Here is a 21,152-nt window from a genome sequence, read left to right as displayed (position 1 = left end):
CGGTTCACCAGTAATATTCATGATTCTAGCATTAGTGAATATTTAATTACAGATATTTTCAATTCAGGTGTTGGTAAATATTTCATTATGAAATAATTCAAAGTTTGGCTTTGGTAAAAATTCTAATACGAATAATTTCAACTCTAGCGTTGGTAAATATTCTACTATGAATAATCTCAACTTTTGTGTTGTTAAGTATAATTCGTAGCTAAAAAAAATAATAATTTTTTTTTTTTATTCTGGCATTAGTGAATAAAAACACATTTTATTTTCTTATTTCTAATGTATGCACAATTTCTATTTCTATTTTTTTTTTATTTTTTATTTTTATTTATCTTTTTTATTTATATTTTTATATTTTTTGGGCTGGTTCAGCTCAGCCCATGTGAGCTGAACTTGACCCAGCTGACTCGACCGGGTCACTTGTGAGCTGAACTTGATCCAGCTGACTCGGCCGGGTCACTGGACTTGCTACAGTAGCAAGTGAATTATAATTCGCTGCTACTGTAGCAGTGAATTGTAATTCCTACTGTAGCAGTGAATTAAAATGCAAAAGAAGCGGGGCTTACCTCAACGCAGGAACGGAGATGATAACTGAAGCGTGGTGGTCGGCCGTTCTCCTCTCCTCTGCTTTACTATGTCTCTGATTCTCGTTTTCCTTTACTTTTTGCTGTTTTTTTTTTGTGTTCCTCTGTCTTTAATTCCTTCCCTTTACTGGCTTCCTCTGTCCATGTCCGTCTCTCTCTAGCTCTCGCCTGTTCTGTCCGTTCGGTCCTCTTCCTTCCCCCTCTGTTCTCCCTCTTCTTTTGCTCTGTCCAGTCTTCTCCGTTCAGGAAGAAGACGGTTGTGGTAAAAGCACGAGGTGCTGCTGGTTGAATGGACCAAAACTTTGCCCTGGTTCTGTTTCTCCTCCCCTTTCGTTTCTGTTCTGCCTCCTCTCTCTCAGTCTTCCCCCCTCTCGCGAGGTTGCCTTTACCCGGCTTTTTATAGAGTCAGAGATCGATCGGCGCTGGTAACGGCCGGCAGTAATGGCCGTGGGGTGCTGCATTCAATGGAGAAACGTCTCTGCCTTTAATGCCGGAGCCGTTACCGAGGAAGAAGACGACGAACAGTCGCTTGCCAAAACGACTTCGTTTTCCAATTCCAAAGGCTGCTTTAAATGTGGTCCTTGGAATTCTTGTAATGTTGCAATCAAGCCCCTGGTTAAAATGTAATTGGATACTTGCATTTCGGTGCCTTTTACAAGCTAGTCCTTGGACTTTAATATGTTGCACTTTTGACCCCAATTAACCCCAAACTTTGATATTTCTTCAATTAAGCCTTTGATTTCATTAATTAAATTAATCCTAAGCTCCATTAAGCCTCAAAACTTATCAATTCTCCAATTAAGCCCTTGATTTGATTAATTTAATTAATTCTCAACTTAATTAAGTCTCTCAATTCTTCAATTAAGCCCTTGATTTATTAATTAAAGTAGTCAAGAGTTTAATTAATCTCTCTAAACTTCCAATCATGTTGCCTTAACCTACATTTTAATTCACTCTTCATTTATTTAACTTTTTATTTGTTTTTCATCAATAATTTTTTTATATTTTTAGGAAATATTGTAAAAATCAATAAATAAATAAATAACACAAAAAAAATTAAATAAAAAAGTAAAAAATTGGATTATGACAAGGTTCATGGATCCTTTAACTAATGCATAATTTTACTACCAGAAAATCTACGAAAACAAACAAAATCACATATATATTTTTTCTATCCGTATTGTGAGGTGATATGTATTTATATCTAACCTTATCTATTTGTTCTATAAACATATTTGCAACCAGTTACTCCCATCATTCTAGGATATATATATTCCTCTGACTAACAAATCAGGTAAAAATTCTGATTGGTCAAGCAAATCAGCGCGGGACTGATGCAAGCATTCTTTCCACGAGTGAGTTCAAATATTTTGTTGAAATATTTTCTTTGGCTCTAATCTCTTGACTGACAAAAATTTATTTCTGTCAATTTCAATGACTAGCAAACAACTATGACGATGCAAGCAAGGGAAGTACTAAACGTCCATACATTTATACCAAGGATGCCATTGATTACAGTGGGGACTTCCCAGTTTCAAAGGTAGAGCCACTATGAGTGAGCTCAGAGTCCTTGGTATGAGCTTGGCTTGGCAAATGTTTCAGTGATACTTCTTACTTGAGAGTACGAGTTGCATTTCTCTTGTATTGTTTTCACTTTTGTAGCACACTCCAACTGTGCCGAACTCGAAAAATCAAAATCATTAAACGAGCCAAACTCCAACTGTCAAATGCATTTCTTTCCACTTGTCTAATTCTTAGACTTATTAAAATCATCTACACATCTCGTTAACAATCGATAACTCCTTGTATTGATTGCTTCAAAAATGACTTTAGCAGACAACCATGACCCCTGTTACTTCTAGGAAATGTCGAAATACTCTCTGTATTCTGTAAGTGTATGCAGATGCAATCAGAGTGGATGCTTATTATTAGAATCAACGTTTACTATATGCAAGAAACTGTTAGTTAGTGGAGACAAACAATGTCCCACCATATGCAAGTGGGAATACCTAATCTCCCACTTGGCACATGGTGGAGGACACAAACGGTGGGCATAAATCATGGCATGATTTATGCCCTTCACTCCTAGCTTAATATATATGTATGCTCAGTGAAGAGCTGGAGTGTTGGTGTGTGAAGAACGCAGAGAAGAGTGAAAACACAGAGAGAAAAACGTGAGAGAGAGAGCTTGAGTTGAGTAGAGAAGATTTTCTCCTCCTCCTTGTTTTGTTGTTTGTATTGTTTCTAAGATTGATTAATACAAACCAGTAGCTCCGTGGAGTAGGCAAGTTGCCGAACCACGTAAATTTGTGTGTGTTTGAGTTCTGGAATTACCCAACAACTGGTATCAGAGCTTGTTCTTGAAAAAGAGGGTGTTTGATCCAAACTCAAAACTCAAAGTTCTCCAAACGTGTTTTTGAACATACCATCGTGTAGAGGAAGAAGATACAAATTCACTGCTGAAAACCCGGCGAAGAACCGACGTCCTGCATGCCCGCACGCGCCAACACGCGCCTACGACAGCACTGCCCACGCTCGACCACTCGCGCCACGCTCTCCACGCGTCGTCTTCACCCGATTGTCTGCAACTGAACCGGGTTGACCCGCCACGCCAGCAGCCAGTCATCAGCCACGCCAACAATTCTGCACAGTCATCCGCCACGTCATCAGACCAGCCAGCATACACGTCATCACCTGCCACGTCAGCAAAAGAGTGCGTGCATTTGCCACGTCATCTAAGGTGGGCCCCGGATTGATTACGTGGATGACACGTCATCACATTGGGTTTTGATTCAGTGTTTCTCAGACACTATTTTGGCCTGACACGTGGCTTCATCAGCACCGTCCGTTGACCTGAAACTTTGACTGTTAAGATCTGAGCCATCTGAAGTCCGATTGGGGTGATCTTAGTGTCGTTTCCAATAGTTTTGGCCGTTCCGGACACATCTGTAAGGTCAGATTTGACAGATTCAAATCCGAGACATATTAAAATGGCAGATGAAATAAAAGCTGCGGGAATTGAAAAATTTGATGGAACAGATTTTGGATATTGGAAAATGCAAATTGAAGACTATTTATATGGAAAGAAACTTCATCTTCCTCTGTTGGGGAGCAAACCAGAAAATATGCCAGAAGAAGATTGGCAAATTCTTGATAGACAGGTTTTGGGCATTATCCGGCTATCCTTGTCGAGAAGAGTTGCTCACAATGTTACAAAAGAAAGATCCACTGCAAGACTAATGGAAGCTTTGTCTGGGATGTATGAGAAGCCCTCAGCAAATAACAAAGTGCACCTGATGAAGAAGTTGTTCAACTTGAAGATGACAGAAAGCACCTCTGTGACACAACATCTCAACAACTTCAATACCATCACAAATCAATTGTCATCTGTTGAGATTAAGTTTGATGATGAGATCCGTGCACTCATTTTGCTAGCTTCACTTCCAAGCAGTTGGGAAGGTATGAGGACAGTCGTGAGCAATTCAGCTGGAAAATCCAAACTGAAATATGATGACATCCGAGACTTGATTTTAGCTGAAGAAGTGCGAAGGAAAGACTCAGGTGAAAGTTCAAGTTCAGGATCAGCTCTCAACATTAACACTCGAGGGAGGAGACAGGATAGAGGCTTATCCAGAGGCAGATCCAAATCAAGATACAGAAGTAAAAGCAAGTTCGGACCCAGAAAACAGGTTGAATGTTGGAATTGTGGCAAACCTGGTCATTTCATGAGGAGTTGCACAAAACCGAAAAGACCTGAAGCAGATTCTGCAAACGCCACTACAGACGAGGTACAAGATGCTTTGATTCTTGCTGTGCATAGTCCTGTTGATGATTGGGTTCTTGATTCTGGTGCTTCATTTCACTGTACACCACACCATGAAATGATGCAAAACTATATTGCTGGAGATCACGGTGTAGTCTATCTGGCCGATGGACAACCATTGGATATTGTGGGTATAGGAGATGTACAAATCAAGACAATGAATGGATCTATATGGAACTTGCAAAATGTAAGGCATGTTCCTGATCTAAAGAAGAAGCTGATCTCGGTCGGACAACTTGATGATAGTGGTCATTCAATCCTTTTTTCTGGAGGTATGTGGAAGGTTTCAAAGGGAGCAACGGTTTTGGCTCGTGGAAAGAAAACCGGCACCCTGTATATGACCACAAGATTTGCAGACATTATTGCCTCTACTGAAGCAGAAAATCAAGCACATCTATGGCACTGTAGACTCGGCCATATGAGTCAAAAGGGGATGAAGGTACTTCAATCGAAGGGAAAGCTGCCAGAGCTTAAAAATGTTGATCTAGACATTTGTGAAAGCTGTGTTCTTGGAAAACAGAAGAAGCTCAGTTTCTTAAAGGTTGGCAGGACCTTAAGACCAAGAAAGCTAGAACTGGTACACACAGATTTATGGGGACCGTCTCCAGTAGCATCTCTTGGAGGTTCTCGGTATTACGTGACTTTCATTGATGATTTCAGCAGAAAGGTATGGGTCTACTTTCTGAAAAATAAATCTGATGTGTTTGAAACATTCAAGAAGTGGAAGGCTATGGTTGAGACTGAATCAGGTCTGAAGTTGAAATGCTTGAGATCCGATAACGGGGGAGAATACATTGATGGAGGTTTCAAAGAGTATTGTGTTGTTAATGGTATCAGAATGGAAAAGACCGTTCCAGGCACACCGCAACAGAATGGCACTGCTGAACGGATGAACAGGACCATCAATGAACGAGCTAGAAGCATGAGGTTGCATTCTGGGTTACCTCAGACATTTTGGGCCGATGCAGTTCATACTGCAGTTTACTTGATCAACCATGGACCATTAGTTCCTTTGGAGTTCAGATTGCCCGAGGAAGTATGGAAAGGAAAAGAGGTACAACTCTCTCATTTAAAGGTCTTTGGGTGTGTTTCCTATGTGCATATAGATTCTGATGCTCGCAACAAGCTAGATGCCAAATCCAAGAAATGTTTCTTCATTGGCTATGGAGATGAAGAATTTGGATTTCGGTTTTGGGATGATCAGAACAGAAAGATTATCAGAAGCAGGAACGTGATCTTCAATGAGAAAGTTTTGTATAAAGACAGATCAAGTGCAGAAACAGATATGACTGATTCAGATACAAGTCCACAAAAATCTGAATTCATCAGATTAGAAGAGCTTCCCGATGTTACCGAGCAGAACAAAACTCGAGAGTCTTTACAAGAAGATTCAAGCACATCTGTACCCACCACTACACAAGAAGATGCAGAGCCAAGTGAACCAATTGTTTATGTTCGCAGGTCTTCAAGGACTGTAAAGCCCCCACAACGGTTCACACTTCTACTGAATTATATTTTGCTGACAGATGGTGGTGAGCCGCTAAGTTATGAAGAATCCTTACAAGATGGAAACTCAAGCAAGTGGGAGTTAGCCATGAAGGATGAGATGAGTTCGTTGCTGAAGAACAAGACTTGGGAGCTAACCACACTGCCTGAAGGAAAGAAGGCTTTGCAAAACAAGTGGGTTTATAGAGTAAAAACTGAGCATGACGGAAGCAAACGGTTCAAGGCAAGACTTGTTGTAAAAGGGTTTCAACAAAAGAAAGGGATTGACTACTCTGAGATATTCTCTCCAGTTGTGAAGCTCACAACAATCAGAGTTGTTCTGGGGATAGTAGCAGCAGAGAATTTACATCTTGAACAATTAGATGTAAAAACAACATTTCTTCATGGTGAATTGGAGGAAAACATTTACATGCAACAGCCAGAGGGGTTTGAAATACAAGGAAAGGAGAAACAAGTCTGCAAGCTAAAGAAAAGCTTATACGGCTTGAAGCAAGCTCCAAGACAGTGGTACAAGAAGTTTGACAACTTCATGTGTAATTCGGGATACACAAGATGCCAGGCTGATCATTGTTGCTATGTCAAACATTTTGACAACTCCTACATCATTCTACTATTATATGTGGATGATATGTTGATTGCAGGATCCAGCATTGAGGAGATTGACAAGCTGAAACAACAACTGTCAAAACAGTTTGAAATGAAGGATCTGGGAGCTGCTAAACAAATACTTGGCATGAGAATCATCAGAGATAAAGACAAAGGCATACTAAAGCTCTCACAAACAGAGTATGTCAAGAAGGTTCTCAGCAGGTTTAGTATGGATAATGCTAAACCAGTAAGTACACCTCTGGGGAATCATTTCAAGCTCAGCAAAGACCAGTCACCACAAACTGAGCTAGAATGTGCATACATGGATAAGATTCCATACGCCTCAGCTATCGGCTCTTTGATGTATGCTATGGTCTGTACCAGACCAGACATTGCCCATGCAGTGGGAGTTGTAAGCCGATATATGAGCAATCCTGGAAAGCAGCATTGGGAGGCGGTGAAATGGATCATGAGGTACTTAAAAGGTTCATCGGAGACATGTCTTACCTTCACAGCTGGTGGTTTGAAACTTGAAGGTTTTGTAGACGCTGATCTAGCAGGAGATGTTGATAGCCGAAAGAGCACTACAGGATATGTATATACTCTAGGAGGTACTGCTGTTTCCTGGAGTTCTACTTTGCAAAAGATCGTCGCTCTTTCAACAACAGAAGCTGAATATGTTGCAGTCTCAGAATCTGCAAAAGAGATCGTATGGCTGCAGAGTTTTCTGAAAGAATTGGGCAAGATGAATGGAAAAGGTACTTTGTATAGCGACAGTCAGAGTGCAATCTTCCTTGCCAAGAATCCAGCATTTCACTCCAGGACTAAGCATATTCAGATCAAATATCACTTCATCCGACAATTGCTAGACGATGAACAACTGATGCTAGAAAAGGTCTGTGGAAGCAAGAATCCAGCTGACATGTTCACCAAAGGAGTTACACTTGATAAACTGAAGTTGTGTAAAACTTCAGTTGGTCTTCAAGGATAAATGATGATTTCATTGTTTGTCTCCAAGTGGAAGATTGTTAGTTAGTGGAGACAAACAATGTCCCACCATATGCAAGTGGGAATACCTAATCTCCCACTTGGCACATGGTGGAGGACACAAACGGTGGGCATAAATCATGGCATGATTTATGCCCTTCACTCCTAGCTTAATATATATGTATGCTCAGTGAAGAGCTGGAGTGTTGGTGTGTGAAGAACGCAGAGAAGAGTGAAAACACAGAGAGAAAAACGTGAGAGAGAGAGCTTGAGTTGAGTAGAGAAGATTTTCTCCTCCTCCTTGTTTTGTTGTTTGTATTGTTTCTAAGCTTGATTAATACAAACCAGTAGCTCCGTGGAGTAGGCAAGTTGCCGAACCACGTAAATTTATGTGTGTTTGAGTTCTGGAATTACCCAACAGAAACCACTTGGTGGGTTCTTCTATCACTCTCACAACTCATTCTTATCACGTCCAGTATCCGAAATATTCTGAATTGCCTGCACTTGGGCCAAAAATCACTCATTACAGTTCGCGGATCTTTGTTAGCTTTAATGGGAATCTTTTATTGTTCTGCCCCATTCCTGATGCAGTTACAGTAAACTGTATTGAATCCACAATGAACTGTGAGAGGCTGAACAAGAAAACCTTAGTCGGAATAACAAGCATTTTAGAATGATATATATTATAGCTATTAACTCTGGTCGGAAGAGTAATCTAGAAAACCTAAGATATATATAGAGCTTGATATGGGTTGAGTTTTAAGTTGAATCAGAAAAACCCAGTTGACTTGATCGATTTGGTTGATCCAGTTAAACTCGGTAGAATCAATATATACTGAGAAATGTATTTTTAAGAATGAAGTGATACTATTTTAAAAAGAACAATTGATTCGGTAACCGACCGGAGCTGAAAACTATAATATGTAATGGAAAGGGATGAGAGCTTGAACCCTTTAATTTCAATTATTATTATTAATATTAAAGATAGTAGAAGAATTACAACGATTCTCTCTCATAACATTAGAGGACAAAATGAACTGTTGTGGTTAAGAACGCTGTTGACTGTTTCAACTATTTTCATTTTTTTCACGACCTTTTTGCCTTTTATGATACTGTTAATGAGGAGTGCAGTTAAAATCTCTGGTTTCTTGGGTTTACCTTTCTTGTGTACTGTCCTAATTACAAAATGAGGAGTGCCGTCTTCCCCACGGATCAAGATTAGGTCAGGCGCTGTCAAGTCTAAGAGAATGATTTGTTGTAAGCATTCATGGAGAGGAGGGGACCCATGTGTTTGCAATTACAAGGAATGATTCGTTTGGAAGAAATTCTGATATCTTCATGATTCATTTTCTATTCTTGTCAGATAGACAAGTTTTTGTCTCTGTAGCAACCAACTGCTTGTTAATAACAATGGCAGCAGCAAGTCATAAAGTAATAATCAAATTGGCATTTTTAATACTTTTTTCCCAATATTATTGTTGCATTACGGTTGAGGTTGATAAAATCTTTGACAAATCATATAGCATAGATAAAAATTAAGGTTTTCAAACTCTAAGGTTGCAGACTTCAAATTGTAGAGAAATAGATATAAGCTTGTAATAATAATCTAACCAAAAAAAAAATAACACAACAATTCGTTCAGTAGACCTGATTTGAGAAGATTCATATAGTCCTATGAGGAACAGCTGGGACTGTAGAATCTTTCGGTAAAATTTGAGTGCAATTCAATGCTATAATTTAGAATAAACCCCATTCATATTTATGATTCTTCACGAACTTCTTTTGCAGTCTGGCCTTATCTGTATAGTCCATAAACATATTTGCAACACGTTCTCCGTCGATCTTGGATATACTCCTCTCACAAATCAGGTTAAAGTGCTGATTGGTCAAGCAAATCAGCAAGGGACTGATGCAAGCATTCTTTCCCTGGTGGAGTTTTGTTCGTCTCTTATCTCTTGACCGACCAAAATTTATTTCTGTCAATTTAAATGACTAGCGAACAGCTATTTCTTTCCCTTCTTTTACGGTTTCTATTTTCTTAATTAAGAAGAAAATTATTTGAGATTAGTGAACTTTAATTAATTAATATACGTATGAGAATCAGAGCTCCTGCCCTATTTAATTAATATCAAAATTATTGTTGCTTGCATTAGATGGTTAGTTTTTAGAAGAAACTCGACTTTTGACAGGAAGAAAGGAAGAAGAAAGAAAGATATAATTTCGCTGAAAAGGGTCTCAAACAATTAGAGTCTTTAATTATTCGAGTTTTATTACTTAATATTATTTTTTTCTAATATATTTGTTTCTTCGAGAAGCTTACAACTCCTTAAATAGATTAATAATAGACTTTTACAAAGTTAAAAAATCAGAATCTTAAATCAAATAGGATAAAAAAAAAAAAACAACATAAAATCCAAGTTAAACTAGAAATATGAAAAAATAACAAAACAGAATCGAAGAGCATCTTAAGTATCACTGAAGAAACCACTAGAAATATGGTTTCAATAATGACTTTAGCAGACAATCATGACCCCTGTTACTTCTAGGAAATGTGGAAATACTATTCACTCTGCAAGTATCACTCTACACTACATGCAAGAAACCATTTGGTGGGTTCTTCTATTGACTGTAAACTTGAAAATGACTAGAGATGAGAGGTCAATTGTCTTTGTATTTAGTATGTGATTCATACGAACATAATTGTCCCATTCATGTCCTTTCACGATAAATCTTGAGATAAGTAAACGATGGGGATATGTAAAGATCTTCCTTCCATGTTTTATCATATTAAGAGTTGTACTTCTAGATATCATTTCTTCTGCTATTAAGGGTTTTGGAGTTAGCAACATTCATAACAAAGAGCTTTGCAATTTTGTTGAGAAATGTGTCCTAAAGTTCTCACGTTTTTGCTGGTTGCTTCCTTTCAGATTTATACAGAGACCTATGGTGATGATTGTAAGTTCAATAAATTAACATTCCCCATTTACTGCAAAGATTTTTTGAGCCATGTCTCATGTAGGATGTAGCTTTTTATGCTAATCAGAATCAAGTGCTTAAGGGTCTTCTTAACTTTATAGATGAACTGCAGAATGAATATTCTGAATTGCCTGCACTTGGGCCAAAAATCACTCATTAAAGTTCGAGGCTAGATTAGATTTAGTAGAGATCTTTGCTAGCTTTAATGGATCCTCCATACTCCATGTAACTAGACAACTCTGATGGTGAATGAATCATGGAATTTTTTTATTGTTCTGCCCCATTCCTGATGCAGTTACAGTAATGAGTATTCTCAAGGATGCCTGGGAAAACACACCACGTAATTGGGTGGGTGGAGATCCCTGTGGAGGCAAATGGGAAGGCATTTCATGTTACAATTCACGTGTGACTTCAATGTAAGTTATAGGCAGTTGTTCAGCTTCAAATGTTAATTAAGCCTCGCACCTTCTTCCCTCTCCAAGTTTCGAGATTAGCTGACTATTTTCAACTGCAGAACGTTGGCAGCTGTGGGATTGACGGGTGAGCTGTCTGGAGACATCTCCTACTTGTCAGAATTGGAGGTTCTGTAAGTCTTGAGTTTCACTTCACATAATAAATGATGTAGTGCTACGATACTCTTTGGCTTTCCAGATGTCTAGACTGGGCTGCTCTAGCATCCGGATCTCAAGGCATGAGGCACCTATTGAGAAAAGGCCTCATTCCCAGAGCTCCTTTCATCCTTTTTCTTGATATATGAACATAGTGATTGTTTTCCATTCCAAGGATTCCTTGCTCATTAACAGTGTCTGGTTATAGGGATCTATCGTACAACACGGGGTTGAACGGTACCCTTCCACCATCAATTGTGAATTTGAAGAAGCTAAAAAACTTGTAAGGGAATAATATGATGTTAGTGTCAACTGAAACCAATCCTCCAATTAACTGACAGAATTTTCTTTTTTTCCATTCTAGAAAGTTGGCTGGTTGTAGTTTCTATGGCCCTATCCCTGAGTTGATAGGGTCTCTTCAGCTGCTGGAGTCTCTGTAAGTGTTTTACTGTTTTCTTGAGGACTAAACATGTGCTCTATTGGCAACCTTTACTGTTTTCTGAAACTCTCTAATCTCTATTGCTATTTCCCGCAGAGACCTGAATTCTAATAGATTCACTGGATCAATTCCACATTCAATTGGAAACCTTTCGAAACTCATTGTGCTGGATCTATTCAATAATCTGCTTGATGGAGCCATCCTTGTCTCCAGTGGAACTACATCTGGTCTTGATATGCTAGTTAATGCAAAACACTTGTATGTCAAATCTCTTTGTGCTGATTAGTGTGCTCTCTTGCTTCGGCTTTAATGATATCTGTTTATGCTGGTCTGAAAATTATTCAGTCATCTAGGAAGGAATCGGTTCTCAGGCACAATCCCGAAAGAGCTTTTCAGATCAGACATGACTCTCATTCATGTGTAAGTTTGTATATGCTTTGGATGTTGAAGTCAAACTACTTCACCAATGGAATAGGGGAGAAAATAGGAAGTGGGATTTTAATTTAATTTAAAAGAAAACAATATTCCTTTTAATTTAATATGCTTCTTTAAAAGGTTTACAATTCTATATACATCATATACATTACTTTTGTGCAGGCTTTTGCATGACAATAATCTCACGGGAAGCATTCCTTCTACCCTTGGACTGGTGCACACTTTGGAGGCTGTGTAAGCATCTACATGGCAAACTGAAGTGATTAATCTACACTGATCTTGTTTGTATTGAATGCCTTATCTTTGTTGCAGACGTTTTGAAGGGAATTCGTTAACTGGACCTGTCCCTTCAAACCTCAACAATCTTACCAATGTGACGACGTTGTAAGTATACAGAAAACGACATTGCCAGTAAAGATATCACAATGGTTTGGCTTGTTTGTTAAGTCTTTTGTGCGGATTTTCACTCGGTTAAGAGTGCTTTTTGCTGATAAATTTCAGGATGTTGTCCAACAATAAATTTACTGGGCCTGTTCCTAATCTCACTGGCATGGCTTATCTCAGCTACTTGTAAGATTTCCAGTCTGTTAGGTATCTCAGTATGAAATACAATTCGACGTTTCTCCAAATGCCTACTATGACCAAAATCTTTTCTCCAGGGACCTGAGCAATAATAGTTTTGACGCTTCAGATTTTCCGTTGTCATTCTCAAACTTACGGGCTTTGACAACACTGTATGTCTCCCTTCCTCCCTCCTTTTCTCTCTGTCATCACACACACTCGACCAACTCAATGAAGCCTTAACTAGACTGTTTTCTTTCAAGAATCACAAACCCTTTCCACCATCCCACTTTGCAATTTACCCTTAAAATTTTGCTCAGGCATCATGACTTTACATGCTAGATTATAATTGTCTCCATGTATATTGTAAGTGTTAATGAAGCAGTAACTGTTTTTTTGACTGAGACATTTTTGTCCATGGAACCTCTTATTGACTATGCATTCCTGTGTATAAAAGTTCACAATTTATGATTTTTCACGCTGTCAACATAGTGAAGCCTTCTTTCCTTCCTGTGAATAACAGAATGATGGAAAACACTGGACTTGAAGGTCGGATTCCTCCTACCCTCTTCGATCTTCCTAGTTTACAGACTTTGTGAGCATCCTTCCCCTTGTTTCTTCAGTACCACAGCAGTCAACTTCATGGATATTGATAGATTCTTTCATCTCATGGAAACTGATGGATATCTAAATTCACAAATGGTTACAGGATTCTAAGGAACAACCAGCTCAGTGGCACATTGGATATTGCAACAAGCTCTAGCAGCCAACTGAAAGTCATTGATATGCGAAACAATCTCATTTCTTCATTCTATTCAGAAACACCAGAACGAAGGAATAACGTGGATGTAATGTAAGAGGCATTCTCCTCCTCCTTTTTTTGGATGAATTACAATAGTCCCTCTCGGATATTACAGATAATCATCCCTTCAATATATATCAAACGTTAACGGCATTTTTCGTACAAAAGTTTTTATAATATCTTCAAACTTTTGAGATGTCTCTGTAATTCTTTTTTCCTTAATTTTGTCCACTTGACTGCTAAAATGTGACAACGATAGTAGTGGGAAAAGTTAAATCCTGAGGAGATGTGCTATACAACTTGCCTGCATAAGAGTGTTTGATGTGTTATATTTTGCAGACTTGTGGGTAACCCAGTTTGTGAGCATCCAGAAGCAACAGAAAATTACTGCACAGTTCCTCAAGCCAATTCTTCGTATACGAGGCTACCAGAGAAATGTGTTCCCCTCCACTGCATTTCAGACCAGATTTCCAGTCCCAATTGCAAATGCTCGTATCCATACAGGGGAGTACTAGTCTACAAACCTCCATTTTTAGAGTCAAGAAACTTAACTTATTATGTACATCTGGAAGAAGAGTCTCTGATGCGTTCCTTCAAGTTCCATCAACTTCCTGTGGATTCAGTTGAAGTAAATTTTCCAGCGAAGGATTCGTTTGGGTATCTTGAGTCAAATTTATCTATGTTTCCGTCGGGCCAAAATCATTTTAACACAGCTACGATTTCTGAAATTGGATTTGTGCTAACCCTTCAGACTTATGAGAATTCAGATATCTTTGGACCTACATATTTTAAGGGTTCTGCATATCCATACTTCGATGGTACTTACACATTTCATGCACAAGTGAGAGATTGGCTTGCATTGTTCTTTCTTTCTTCTGATGACACATCCTCCTCCCTCCCTCCCTCTTTGTCATGCAGGAAAACCCACGGTCTCAAAAGAGTTATCAAGCACTGGAAGGATCATTGGGGCTGCGGCTGGAGGAGCCTCTTTCCTGCTACTATTGCTTCTTGCAGGGGTATGTGCTTATCGTCAGAAGAAGAGGAGAGAAAGAGCAAGTGAACAGAAGAATCATTTTGGTACTTTAAGGTTCTAGTTTTTAGATCTGATATTTTCCCATTCATCATTGAAAATTGTGTTTATTTCTTTTTCTTCATTTTGCCAAATTGCAGCATACTTGGATTCAAGGAACAGTAACAGCGTTCCTCAGTTGAAGGGAGCCAGATGCTTCTCTTTCAATGAGATTATGAAGTGTACGAATAATTTCTCGGAAGCCAATCATATTGGATCAGGGGGTTACGGAATGGCAAGTCTCTCCCTCTTTTCCTGTCCTGCCATGGTGGTTTTTTCAGCGACACAATACTTGAGTCTTTCAACATTTTTGTGTACAGGTTTATAGAGGGATGCTTCCTACTGGACAACTGATTGCCATCAAACGATGTCGACAAGGATCGGTGCAAGGTGGGCTTGAATTCAACTCAGAGATAGAAGTTTTATCGAGAGTTCATCATAAAAATGTTGTAAACCTTGTTGGGTTTTGCTTTGAGAGAGGTGAACAGATGCTAATTTATGAGTTTGTTCGCAATGGTAGTCTCAGGGACAGCCTATCAGGTATTGTACATGGAACCTTTCAATCTTACAAGCATTGAGTTTTCCATGACAACCCTTTGGTGCCTTTCTTCCGAAAATAAGCACACGCATTCTATAGTTGTAGGAAGTCTACACAATTATATATCCTCTTGTCATGTAAGCAGGTTTGAGCGGGATCTGGCTGGATTGGAGGAGGAGACTTAAAGTGGCTCTTGGTGCAGCAAGAGGTCTTGCCTACTTGCACGAGCTTGTCAACCCTCGTATTATCCACAGGGACGTAAAATCAGCTAACATATTACTGGATGAATCCTTAAATGCTAAAGTTGCTGACTTTGGTCTTTCCAAGCCCATGGACAATAGTGAGCTTATTCTTGCTACCACTCAAGTTAAAGGGACAAGGGTCAGTACCTCCAAAACATCATTAATTTAAGACTATCTAGTTTCATTAAATGCAGGTCGCCGGCTGGTCTATGATTAAAGCCATTATATATCAAGGGTTACAATTGACAAGATTACTATATTTTCTGCTTAGGGCTATATAGATCCAGAATATCAGGAGACCCTGCTCTTGACTGAGAAGAGTGATGTCTATGGCTTTGGAGTTGTGTTGCTGGAACTAGTAAGTGGAAGAAAGCCTTTAGAGCGAGGGAAATACCTTGTAGCGGAGGTAAGTAGCTCATTGGATAGAAAAAAAGATCTATATAGCCTTCATGAACTTCTTGACCCAAGCATTGGTTTAGACACGAAGCCGAAAGGTCTAGATAAGATAGTGGATCTGGCAATGAAATGTGTACAAGAGAAAGGAAGTGACAGGCCAACAATGGGTGAAGTGGTGAAAGAGATTGAGAATATCTTGCATCTTGCTGGTTTAAACCCCAATACTGAATCAGAATCCACTTCAGCTAGTTTTGAGGAAGCAAGCCAGGACGAGTTTCCACCATCCTTGAAGGAAGAAGAGCTTTCATTATCTTGAGTCTAGAACCATGATGAGCATTGTTTAGCTGGGAAAGCTGAGAAGTTGCTTCAGTACTGGGTGTTACAATATTTTCTTGCAATGTTTGCCGCGTGTGGTGCATCAGATTTTTAAGAGTCAACTACTTGTGAATATATATTTAGCAAAACCTTTGTATTTTGGGTGAAAGAAATCCTGTGTGCTCTTATATTAATTATGTTAGAAATTAAACTTATGCCAGTTGAACTTATTGATCTATTTTTCTTGATTCGACCTCTCACTTTAATCGAAGGAGAGTAAACTGATGAGCATTTTCTGCTTCCTGTATCCAATCTTTTAAGTTGTGAATATTATTATTATCATCCAAAACTTTACGCAGTAGAGAGCAAAGGATAACGGAATTTAGTATAAGTTGTTGTTAGAGAATAATATAAATCATATTTTGGAACCTTACCTAACAACTTAAGCTATTGGGTTGAAATGGTTCTTTGACATGGTATCAGAGCAGTGAACATACTGGTCGTGCAACCCTTATGAGCATGGAACCTCCATTATCACTTGTACCACATAAGAATCTCCTACCTCGGCTGGAGAACAGACTGATCAGAATGACCCAGGTAATCAAGGTTATGCTTTTTGCTCTCAGACAAATCCTAATCATGATGGCTGGATCATTGACTCTAGGGCAACAAACCACATGACGTATGATCCCTGTGATTTCTCTGACACCACTCAACCAAAACGGCTATGCATTGCTAATGCTAATGGAGTAACATATCCAGTAATAGGGGCGGGAACTGTTGCACTTTCTTCTTCTTTCTCATTACCACATACCCTGCTAGTCACGTCACTGTCCAACAAGTTGTTGTCTGTAGGATAAGTCACTGAGGAATTACAATGTTGTGCAGTAATGTATCCTAGTTTTTGCTTGTTTCAGGATATTCTCACCAAGGAGATTATTGGTCGTGGTACTAAGAAGGAAGGGATGTATTACATGGACGACTTCAGCTGTGGTAGAACCAATAACATACACCTCGTTGACAATAAAGACCGGCAGATTTGGTTATGGCATAATCGGTTGGGACATCCCTCATTTTGGTATTTACGTTATTTATTTCCAGAACTATTCACGAAATTTCGCGAAGAAGATTTTCAGTGTGAAACTTGTATTAAAGCTAAGAGTCATCGTGTATCGTACCCAATACGTTTAAATCAGAGCCAATCCATTTGCGATTGTTCATACTAACATTTGGGGCCCTGCCCCAATTACTATCTCTTCCGGAGCTCGCTGGTTTGTCATATTTGTTGACGATTGTACATGAATGACTTGGCTATATGTGATGAAAAATAAACATGAGGTGTTTAACATATTTCGCTCCTTCCATAATATGATTCAAACATAATTTTCTGCAAAACTACAGATTCTGAGATCCGATAATGGTGGGGAATATGATAATAAACAATTCCACCGATACTTTCAGGAACATGGTCTGCATTATGAGACATCTTGTCCACAAACACCACAGTAGAATGGTGTTGCAGAACATAAAAATCGACATATCTTGGAAATCATGAGAGCTCTCATGACAGCTGCTAATGTGCCCAAACGGTTCTAGACTGATGCAGTGGTGACCGTCGTATACTTGCTAAACAGACTGCCATCAAGAGTTCTGGATTACAAGACCCCACTTCAAGTTCTAGGCCAAAATGTGATCTTACCGTCAGTTCTAATGCCTCCTCCCAGAACGTTTGGTTATGTCGTGTATGTTCATATACATAAAAATCAACGAACCAAACTCGGCCCCTGTGATGTCCGCTGTGTTTTTCTTGGATATACAGCTCACAAGAAAGGATACCGATGCTATGATCCAGCTACAAGATGACTTTATACCTCCATGGATGTTACCTTCCTTGAATATGAGCATTTCTTCACTTCCCCATCTTCCATCCCTTCTGGTCAGGAGGAGCTCATGAGTGCTGAGCAGAATTGGGAATATTGGCCAGGCTTTAACAACTGTATAGTGAAGAATGCAGGGGGAGATAATGAGATAATAAGAAAGATCTCAGATAACATTATCCAGCCACATACAGAGTATGTTGATGTTGACACACAGACCGAATTACTGAGGGATCAATAAGAAATATAAAATGGTGAGCATGTTGAAACAGAGACCAAAATACTAAAGGATCAAGGAGAAATGAAGAGTGCAGAAACTGGTGAGCAAATGGAAGAAACTGGAGAAGTCTCCAATAAACAGCCCTTCCATACCGTGACAATACCACAATCAGTTCAATCTCCTGAGAATATTCGTGAGGTACAAGTTCTAAACTCCTCTCAAAATATTTCTACTGGCTATAATCTGCCTTTCAGGCATAATCATGGACAACCTCCAAAACGATATTCACCTGATTATGGGACGAGCAAATCCAAGTACCCAATTGCCAACCATGTCTCAACTCAAAAGTTATTTGAACCCCTCAAGGCATTGACACATAAATTGTCTACAGAAGATGCCCCCAATACAGTGAATGAAGCTATGAATAATCCTAAATAGATCCAAGCGATAGAGGAAGAGATGGAAGCACTGCAGAAAAATAATACTTGGAAGCTCGTACCACTGCCCGAAGGAAAGAAAAATGTGGGATATAGATGAGTGTTCTTGGTTAAACACAAAGCAAATGGGTCCGTAGAAGGATATAGAGTAAGGCTAGTTGCTAAGGGATATACTCAGACATATGGGATAGATTATCAAGAAACCTTCTCACTTGTAGCAAAATTAAATACTGTGAGAGTACTGATCTCTCTTGCTGCAAACTTAGACTGGCCACTGCACCAATTTGATGTAAAAAATGCTTTCCTCCATAGAGATCTTGAGGAGGAGGTGTACATGGATATTCCACCTGGACTTGCTTCTCCGATACAAGGAAAGGTGGTTTGCAAGCTACAAAAGGTGTTATAAGGCTTAAAATAATCCCCGAGAGCATGGTTTGGACAATTTAGCTTTGCCATGTGGAGATATGGTTACAAGCGAAGTAATTTAGACCACACTCTCTTCTTGAAGTACCAACAAGGAAAGGTAACAGCTCTAATAATCTATGTTGATGACATGATAATTACAGGAAACCACGGAGAAGAAATCTCTAAATTACAGGAGTAGTTAGCAACAGAATTTAAGATGAAGAACTTCTTTTTTTTTTTGGGATTGAAGTAGCTCGATCGAAACAAGGCATATTTCTATCCCAAAGGAAATATGTGTTTGACTTGCTGTCTGAAACAGGAATGCTTGATTGCAAACCGGCCGATACACCAGTAGTTCAAAACCATGGTTTGGGAGAATTTCCTGATCAGGCTCCCACCAATAAAGAGAGATATCAACGCCTTGTGGGAAAACTAATATACTTATCTCATACACGACCAGATATTGCATATGTCGTGAGTTTGGTAAGTCAGTTTATGCATTACCCTAGCGAATATCATATGAGTGCTGTGATTCGCATTTTGCGATACTTGAAGTCTTCTCCAGGAAAGGACTGATGTTTAGGAAAAATCAACATCTACACATCTGGCTATTTCACATTTGTGGCCGGAAATCTAGTCACTTGAAGAAGCAAGAAACAAAAGGTAGTTGCTTTATCAAGTGCACAAGCTAAATTCAGAGGTATGACCAAAAGACTGTGTGAGCTACTTTGGTTAAAAAGATGAATGGAAGAAATCGGATGTTCATCTCAAGATACAATGAACATGTTTTGTGACAATAAAGCAGCCATAACAATTGCGCACAACCCAATTCAACATGATCATACCAAACATGTTGAGGTAGATCGACATTTCATTAAACAAAAGCTTGAAGACAACATAATTCAATTTCCATTTGTAAAATCAGAAGATCAACTAGCAGATATACTTACAAAGGTTGTCTCGGGCAAAATCTTCCACAACTCACTAGACAAGTTGGGCATTGCTGATATCTATGCACCAACTTGAGGGGGAGTGTTGACGTGAAGAATAATTATAGAAATCACAGAATAGGAATCATAGAATATTTTAGTTTCCTAATTAGCCTTACCACGATTACTGCCTAGAATAGTGCAATGAATCTTTTCCTAATTAGTCTCTATATAGGCTATATATATAAGAGCCTCCTCTGCTCTTTAATTTGTATTGAAATAAGATTAATATATATTCTTCCTCTGAACAACACACATAACTTTTTCAACAAAGCTAAATGACATAGAAGTATGGCATAAGAGGCTAGGATATTGTCATCATCAATGAATGCTCAGTATGAAGAAGAATGATGCTATAAAAGGTGTGCCTCTATTTACTGATCTGTTACTAAATTGTACAGCCTGTCAGTTTGGTAAGCAAAACAGGAAACCATTTCCAAAATCAATTTGGAGATCAACATAGAAACTCCAATTAATCCATACTAATGTGGTTGGCCCTCTAAGCCAAACATATGTTGGATTTTCTTTATGAAATACAAGTCTTGCTAGGAGTTTTTGGAAATTCAAGAAGAATGTGGAAAATCAAAGTAGATGTAGACTTCAAGCTATTATGACCCGACATAACTCTTCTGTCTACCCTGAGTTGTTTTGTAATGACCCGGCTTTTTCAAAGCCAAAACCGGTGGAAATTTTTTTAGTTCTCGATAATTCTCACAATGACACGCCATGAATTAGTAATTAGGTTCCCTTCCTTATCAGGCATCATATGGACATAGTTTTTGTAAATCAACATTCTCATAAGACGAAAGATCAATACACATGCGCGCAATATTATATTTTCATATTCATACACTTACATTACTTCATATTGACATACTCATGAGTTTCCATTCTTGTCCTAGTTTCGTTATCAACAGGAGTTTATACCTGAGTGCCGAATATCAATTTTACACAACCAGTTCTTTCTTTCATACGATCCTAATGTGATTTCACAACACAACATCCTCATAAAAGAGAATACCACATAATATATTTATAACATCGTATCTACATGTTCTCACATCCAAATCTGTGTTCCATTACAATTTTCATTACAAGTCCTTACAAAGATGTCGAATGGAAATGTTCAACATAATATCTAAGACATACTATTACAAAGCACCTTTCAAAATATGTGAACTCCTGGAACAAGATTTCCTACGCACCTTGATTATGTGATGTCCCTATTACAAAACAATATGGATACGAGAATTGTACTGCCACTCATCTTAAAAATCATTTACCCAATCGAGTGTTGGATTTCAAATGTCCTCTTGAAGTTTTGCAGGACAAAAAACAAGATGTGTCATACC

At 38.7% G+C, this 21,152-nt stretch overlaps 1 protein-coding gene and 1 long non-coding RNA gene across 5 annotated transcripts in view; both read left to right on the top strand.

Moving 5' to 3' along the window:
* Positions 1–16,172, top strand: part of LOC18098390 (leucine-rich repeat receptor protein kinase HPCA1) — a 44,541-nt gene extending 28,369 nt beyond the window's left edge. Inside the window, exons 1-19 of one of the 4 annotated variants that reach the window (XM_024600033.2) lie at positions 10,280–10,446; positions 10,763–10,883; positions 10,982–11,053; positions 11,284–11,358; positions 11,440–11,511; positions 11,611–11,772; positions 11,860–11,934; positions 12,112–12,183; positions 12,262–12,333; positions 12,451–12,519; positions 12,609–12,683; positions 13,034–13,105; positions 13,220–13,363; positions 13,652–14,130; positions 14,231–14,389; positions 14,483–14,616; positions 14,702–14,921; positions 15,065–15,300; positions 15,433–16,172. In XM_024600033.2, the coding sequence (XP_024455801.2) occupies positions 10,374–10,446; positions 10,763–10,883; positions 10,982–11,053; positions 11,284–11,358; positions 11,440–11,511; positions 11,611–11,772; positions 11,860–11,934; positions 12,112–12,183; positions 12,262–12,333; positions 12,451–12,519; positions 12,609–12,683; positions 13,034–13,105; positions 13,220–13,363; positions 13,652–14,130; positions 14,231–14,389; positions 14,483–14,616; positions 14,702–14,921; positions 15,065–15,300; positions 15,433–15,873 (2,823 nt within the window). In that variant the 5' untranslated portion in view covers positions 10,280–10,373 and the 3' untranslated portion in view covers positions 15,874–16,172. Of the gene's footprint in view, positions 1–10,279; positions 10,447–10,762; positions 10,884–10,981; positions 11,054–11,283; positions 11,359–11,439; positions 11,512–11,610; positions 11,773–11,859; positions 11,935–12,111; positions 12,184–12,261; positions 12,334–12,450; positions 12,520–12,608; positions 12,684–13,033; positions 13,106–13,219; positions 13,364–13,651; positions 14,131–14,230; positions 14,390–14,482; positions 14,617–14,701; positions 14,922–15,064; positions 15,301–15,432 lie in introns of those variants that run through there. The other 3 variants (XM_052451972.1, XM_052451971.1, XM_052451970.1) reach the window with 3 other exon arrangements.
* LOC127905173 (uncharacterized) lies at positions 477–2,315 on the top strand. Its single transcript, XR_008058946.1, has 2 exons — positions 477–1,942; positions 2,030–2,315. It is a non-coding gene; the product is annotated as an uncharacterized LOC127905173 (long non-coding RNA).
* Positions 16,173–21,152: the final 4,980 nt, after the last annotated feature.

The sequence above is a fragment of the Populus trichocarpa genome, chromosome 4 (assembly GCF_000002775.5).
Source record: "Populus trichocarpa isolate Nisqually-1 chromosome 4, P.trichocarpa_v4.1, whole genome shotgun sequence".
NCBI lineage: Eukaryota > Viridiplantae > Streptophyta > Magnoliopsida > Malpighiales > Salicaceae > Populus > Populus trichocarpa.
Note: the sequence above shows the minus strand (reverse complement) of the source record. Positions and strands in the feature narration are given on the sequence as shown.